The 7,147-nt window shown below is 34.7% G+C and overlaps 1 protein-coding gene across 1 annotated transcript; it reads right to left on the bottom strand.

Moving 5' to 3' along the window:
• Positions 1-4,221: 4,221 nt before the first annotated feature.
• LOC123886470 (cationic amino acid transporter 1-like) lies at positions 4,222-6,714 on the bottom strand. The gene is made up of 3 exons (XM_045935786.1): positions 6,667-6,714; positions 5,892-6,273; positions 4,222-5,612 (listed from the first exon to the last, which is right to left on the bottom strand). The coding sequence occupies exons 1-3, from the start codon at positions 6,712-6,714 to the stop codon at positions 4,222-4,224; spliced, it is 1,821 nt and encodes a 606-aa protein (XP_045791742.1).
• Positions 6,715-7,147: the final 433 nt, after the last annotated feature.

The raw sequence follows: 7,147 nt of genomic DNA, 5'->3' as shown, positions 1-7,147 counted from the left end.
ATGGTGGAAACAAGTACTTTATGACTCTCACAGATGATTTTTCTAGAAAAACTTGGGTCTATATGTTGAAAGAAAAGTCTGAGGCCTTTGAAAAATTTAAATTTTTTAAAGCATTAGTTGAGAATGAGTCTGGATGTAAGATTCTATGCCTAAGATCAGATAGAGAAGATGAATATACATAACCTGCATTCAATAATTTCTGTGCAGAACAAGGGATAAAAAGACAGTTAACCTCTGCTTACACTCCACAACAGAATGGAGTTTCAGAGAGGAAAAATAGAACCTTATTAAACATGGTTATGAGTATGCTTAGTGGTAGAAATGTGCCAAAAAGATTTTGGCCTGAAGCACTAAAATGGAGCACATATGTCTTGAATAGAAGTCCTACTGTGTCTGTCAAAAATATAACACCAGAAGAATGTTGGAGTGGTTTTAAACCATCTGTTACTCATTTCAGGGTTTTTGGCTGCATTGCACATGTTCATATACCAGATAATCTCATAAAGAAGTTGGATAACAAAAGCATAGTGTGTGTCAATCTTGGGCTCAGTGAAGAATCAAAAGCCTACAAGCTTTACAATCCAGCAAATAAGAAAATTGTGATCAGCAAGGATGTGATTTTTGAAGAATCAAAATCATGGAATTGGGACAATAAGCATAAAGTCTCAAATATTGACAAAGGAATAGTAATTGAAGAGAGTGATGATGTTGTGATAACTCCAAATGATGCAGTAGAGGCAGTGAATACTCCAATTATTACTGTGAATGATGAGAATTTTGATGCTCACAGTGATAGTACAGAGGCAGAAAATGAAGGAGTAGCTCACCATGAAACTAGCAGTGATAGTGAAGATGAAGTTGTGCAGCTAGGTCCAAGACTAAAAAGCTACCAGCCCACTTTAAAGACTTTGTTACTGGTAAAGATGCTCAGGAAGACTCTCAAGACAGCTTTCAAAACCTAGCATTCTTTACAAACAATGAAGATCCATATACTTATGATGAGGCTTGTAAAGTTCAAGAGTGGAGAAATGCTATGGATTCTGAGATCAAATCCATAGAAGATAACAAAACATGGGTGTTGACTGACTTACCTGAAGGTGTTAAACCTATAGGTGTTAAGTGGATCTTCAAGACCAAATACAATGAATCTGGCAAAATTGACAAGTTTAAAGCAAGATTGGTAGCAAAAGGGTACTCTCAAAAGTATGGCATAGACTACAATGAAGTTTTTGCTCCTGTGGCAAGGTGGGAGACTATAAGGACTGTGTTGGCTTGGGCTGCAAGCAATGGATGGTGTGTGTATCAGTTAGATGTCAAAAGTGCTTTTCTACATGGTGAGTTATCTGAGACCATTTATGTTGATCAACCTTTGGACTATAGCAATGGAGATAGCAGCAAAGCATATAAATTGAAGAAAGCATTGTATGGTCTCAAGCAGGCACCTAGAGCATGGTATAGTAAGATTGAGTCTTACTTTGTGTCTGAAGGATTTGTAAAATGTCCAGTGGAGCATACATTGTTTGTAAAATGTGGAGAGGATCAGAACATTCTTATTGTAAGTGTGTATGTAGATGATTTGATTGTCACTGGCAGTGATGTGACACAAATCAATAGCTTCAAGCAGTCAACGATGAAGCACTTTGCAATGTCTGATCTAGGAAAAATGAAATATTTTCTAGGGGTTGAAGTGAGTCAATCTGATGAAGGTATTTTCATTCACCAAAACAAATATGCTACAGAGTTGATTGCTAAGTTTGGAATGGAAAACTGCAATTGTGTAACAAGTCCTATAATACCTGGGTGCAAGCTGTGTAAGATTGAAAATGGTAAAGCTACAGATGCAACACTCTACAAACAAATGGTGGGAAGCCTGATGTATCTTTTGGCAACTAGACCAGATATGGCTTATTCTCTCTGCTTGGTTGCTAGATTCATGGAGAGGCCTACTGAGATTCATGTAGCTGCAGTAAAAAGAATAATGAGGTATTTGAAAGGCACTAGTGGATTTGGCATACTTTACAAGAAATCAGAAAAGAAATTGTCTGGAAGTTTGCAATTGAAGGCATGGACAGATTCTGATTATGCAGGTGATCTTGATGATAGGAAGAGCACGTCAGGATATGTGTTCAAATTGGGCAATGGTGTTGTGTCTTGGTCCTCTAAAAAACAGCCCATAGTAACTCTATCTACAACAGAAGCTGAATTTGTAGCTGCTGCTGCTTGTGCTTCTCAAAGCTTGTGGCTCAAAAATGTGTTGATTCATTTGAACATCAGTCAAGGGAGCACTACTCTTATTCACTGTGACAACAGCTCCTCTATCAAGTTGACTAAGAATCCTATTCTTCATGGTCGTTGCAAGCACATTGATGTGCGTTTTCACTTCCTTAGAGACCTCACTAAGGATGGAGTCATTGAACTTGTTCATTGCAAAACTCAAGATCAAATTGCTGACATTATGACCAAGCCATTGAAATTTGAAACATTCAGCAAGCTAAGAAGTGATTTAGGGATGATTGATATCGTGTGTTTGAATTGATTTTTTCTGTCTTTTGTATGAGTTTTAGTGTAAGGGAGGGATTGTTAGGGGTGTTATTAGCAATCCTGTGTTGTGTGTGTCATTGGACCTTTTTGTGTGAAAGCCCATGTGTTTGTATCAAGCCTACGCCTATATAATGGCAGGCTCGTGTGCCTTTAGCAAATCAATGAAAATGTTTCCGTTTTTGATGTTTTCTCTTCGGGCCCCCCGTGTTTCTTTTATACCCCCCAATATTCCAATTTTGCCCTTGTGAAAAATTCGGTTCGCAGAAACCGAATTTTTTCTAGTGCAAATTCAGAGTAAATTTCGGTTTTTAGAAACCGAAATTTGTTTTCAAGGCAAAAAAAAACTTCGGTTTCTACGAACCGAAGTTTTTTCAAGGGCAAAATTGGAAACTCAGGGGGGATAAAAGATTCACGGGGGGTGGGGAGAGAAAACATCTCCGTTTTTACACTAACACTAAATACTCATAATCAATACCCTTTAGTTTTAGAGCCCATTCAACTCTTCTACCAACTGGACTCAATAAAAAGTTAAGCAGCTTCACATCTTGGTTTCCCATCATTTTTGTTTCATTACATATATATGTTTATTAAATATAGATAATGTTCATGTTAGTTTATTGTTGATTCTTGAACTTTCTTTAATTAAGCTTCCCTATGACATTTTGTATATTTTAAAGACGGCAATTTTGACTAAATGCCATTGAACCACGTCTATCACTTTTATTCTTCTTTTTTCTTTAGGTAAAATTACTAAAAAAATGTTATCTAAGGGAGGGGAATATACTCTACCAAAAAAAAGTATATGTTTGTCATGAGCTTAACTAAGTTGACACAAATATTGCATTATATATGTAACGATGTCGGAGTTCGAATGCAGGTCATTTCGCTTAGTAGAATTTCTAGTCCTAGTAAAATGAAAATGTTAACATCCTGCCAACTTAACTAGGTTCGGTAGTTAATTTTTCTACCGTTAAAATGAAAATGTGTTTATTATTATAAAAAAAAGTTTATTTTTTATCATTTTAATAATGTTTGCTTGTTTTGTCAAAAAATAATTATTTTGTTAAAAAATAATCATTTTTATGCCTTAATGATAAATTAATTCTAATAGTTTTTCTTAAAATCTATATTTTTAAAATAACAAGGAACTTTTTTTTTAAAGAAATAATTTTTATGATAGTAAACAAACCCAAAATAACTTTAAAATTTTTAAAACAAAATCAGTTTTTTAAAGACTTGAATAAACGCAACTATAATATGACACAAGTGATAAACATCGGTGCTTGTTAATCATTTAATCTTGGAATTTAAATTCTTTACATGTAAAAAGGCAATTATTCACTTCTACCGACTTTTGCAAACACTCATTAAAATCTAGGAGGCCATATTTTGATTCCAACTCTCATTTCATAAGAGTTTTCAAAGCTTATGCTATTTTCCACGATGCCCCACAACTTGATTTGAGCACTATGAAGTGAAGTGTTTGACATTGAGGCCTTCAAAGAAATTTCATAGTACTTTTTATGGTAATGAAGTTTTGTTATCCATGATAACGAGCCTTAAACTTAATATCAATAACATTCTTTAAAGGCTTACACTTCAACACTCTTTAATTAGTACTTTTTTTTTTGTCTCTTTAATTAGTACTTAACTCCTCTTCTTTGGCCAATTATCCTGCCTCTAAATTTTACATTCCTCTTCTACATTCTTAATCTCCTTGTCCTTAATCTCCATCTCCTTGTCAATATATTGGGCCATATAATGTCTACTCTCAACCTCCTTTGATGCATCATAAGAAGCATGTAGCCCAATCAGAACATAATAAATCAACAAAATCCCTGACCATATCCCAAACCTTATATATGAATCTTTATCAATAGATCCAAGAAGAAATATATTAATAGCAATAGAAAATGAAGGTGACAATGGAACTAAAGGTACCCCCCAAACTTTAGGTTTCTTTGCTTCTGGAACAAGAAACCAAACACCTCCTGTTCCTAATAGCCAAAATGGAACAGTAACTGCCCAACCAATCCAACCATTACTCATTGCTCTATAACCAGACATGCCACATGAAGATCCAATAATCAACACAATACACACAATTAGCTTAATTTGATTCTCTTTTGTAGTTACACCGGTCGAATAATAACGACGGACTAAAATCCCAACTGCCACAAGCATGAAAATAAAAAGCGTTGAAATTGATAATAAGTTCGATAGAATACGAAGATCTGTGAAAAATGCAACCATAGCAGTAGATATAACCATTGCAATTGTAGCATTCAAAGGTGTTCCGGTTTTTTCGTGAACAAGAGCAAACCAAGGAGGCATCATGTGAGTACGAGAAATGTGTGTTAAATAACGCGAAGCACCGACAACATTAACCAACAAAACGGTCGTCATTCCTTTTAATGCTCCCAATGCAACAATGTATTTAGCCCATCCCCATCCAATTGAACTAAACGCAACGGAAAAAGGCGCATTGACATCGATGGTTTTGTAGTTCTGCATAAGGCAAAGTGTTGATGCTAGTAAACAATATATTAAAGTGATAATCACCATTGAGCCAACAAGTCCAATAGGAATGTCTCTTCCAGGGTTTTTAGTTTCCTCAGCCATAGTTGAAACAGCATCAAAACCTATGTAAGCAAAGAAAAGAACAGCCGAAGCTTTGAAAATGCCTCGAGTACCAAAAGGCGTAAATGATGAGTAGTTTTCCGGGTTGGCATTGATTAGGCCAACGACGATGATGAAGACAATGACAAATAAGTGGAGAATTGTGGCAATTTTGTTGAACATGGAAGAAGCCTTTGTGCTGAAGCTTGCAAGGATGGCAATGGCTATGAGGGCTCCAACAGCAATAGGGTCAAGATGGCCATAATTAGGGTTCATGCTGTGGACTATTATGCGAAAATCGTCCGGGTTTTTGTTGCATAGGTTGGCGAAATAAGAGGTCCATGACCGAGCTACGGCCGCTGCTCCTATAACATATTCAAGGAGTATGTTTCCGGCGGCTATAAAGGCCACAAAGTCTCCTAGTTCTACTCTTAAGTATGCAAATGACCCACCTGATTAATAATCAAAAAACAACTATGATTCGTTAATGAGTTCACAGTAAATTTGACAGAATCATGGTGAGTCGCTATAATTTTGAAAAAACTACACTATAGATCAACAAAATCACAGTGTCACCGTGATTTCATCAAATCAACTATGATTCCAAACATGCACAAAATATGCCAAGTCAAAATTATAATTACATAGCTTAAGAAATGTCATTTTTTTTTTTGCTAAATAAAGTTATAGTTCAAAGGGTGATATGAGAGGAAGGTAGGAAAAAAACAAACCTGCAACAGGAATTTCGACAGCAAATTCGGTGTAACAGAAAACCGACAGCAAAGCCGCGGTACCGGAGACAACATACGACAAAACAACGGCTGGACCTGCCTCCTCACGAGCTTCAAGTCCGGTTAGAACGAAAATTCCAGAACCTACAACAGCTCCAATTCCAAACCAAATAAGATCCCACCAACTTAGTGTCTTCTTCATTTGATGGTTACTTCTAGCTTTCATTTCAACAATTTCCATGTAATCTTTAGAACGTGTAAACATTCTATCTTTCAACCGAAATGGTGTTTTCATAAACGCTTTTCCATAATCACCCCAACTCTTAAATGAATCTTCAGGGAAAAACTCATTTCTTCCTCCTCTGTTTTCAAGATTCATGTCCTGTTTCATTTTATTTAATTAATTAATTTATGTAACACATGCAAATTGCAATATATATAGTTTACCAATTTGTTAAATTAAATGGTTAAGTTAGTTAAGAGACAGCTACATTAAGGTTGTTTTCCAGTTTATAGTATAATTTTAGCAAATTGTACAGTAATACCCTAAACTTCTTAAAACTTTTTCACATAATAACATGCATACACAATTTCGATGCATATTTTATTAGATATGTATAGGTACATCGCTCAGATGAATAAATAGTTTTTTTTAATTTTTAGACTTATTAAAATTATCCGCCTTAGTGGTACGTTCACCCATAATACATTGAAAATGCTAAAGAAAATAATAAATAGATAGATAAATAAATAAATAAAAATCCATGTCACCCACATGAACAACTGGACAAAGAGAAGGTGATGAAGAAAGTGCATCCTCCATTTTTTTTCCCTTCTATCTGGTTTATGCGCCACGAGCTTAAATCACAGGAGAATCCTTTAGGGCGTGTTTGGTTGAGAGAAGAAAGTGAGAAGAGAGAAATAGGTGAGAGAGAGTGAGAGAAGAGAGAAATAGATGAGAAATAGAGTTGAATTGATATATTGATTGGTATAAGAGAAAGATGAAAGAAATTGAAGAGAAAGTAGTATTTCTCTCTCTTTTCTTTTGTTTGGTTGAATAGAAAGTAAGAAGAGAGAAATGTGATTAATTGTAAAAGTATAAAACTATCCTTGAATAAAGTTTAATATTAATTATTTATTACTTTTAATTAATTTGATTATTAATATATTGTAATTAAACTAATTTAATAATTATTTTTAATCAATTAATTAATAATTACATTGCTTAATTAAATTAGAAATTAAAACTTGACCAA

This window comes from Trifolium pratense, linkage group LG5 (genome assembly GCF_020283565.1).
Source record: "Trifolium pratense cultivar HEN17-A07 linkage group LG5, ARS_RC_1.1, whole genome shotgun sequence".
NCBI classification, from domain to species: domain Eukaryota; kingdom Viridiplantae; phylum Streptophyta; class Magnoliopsida; order Fabales; family Fabaceae; genus Trifolium; species Trifolium pratense.
Note: the sequence above shows the minus strand (reverse complement) of the source record. Positions and strands in the feature narration are given on the sequence as shown.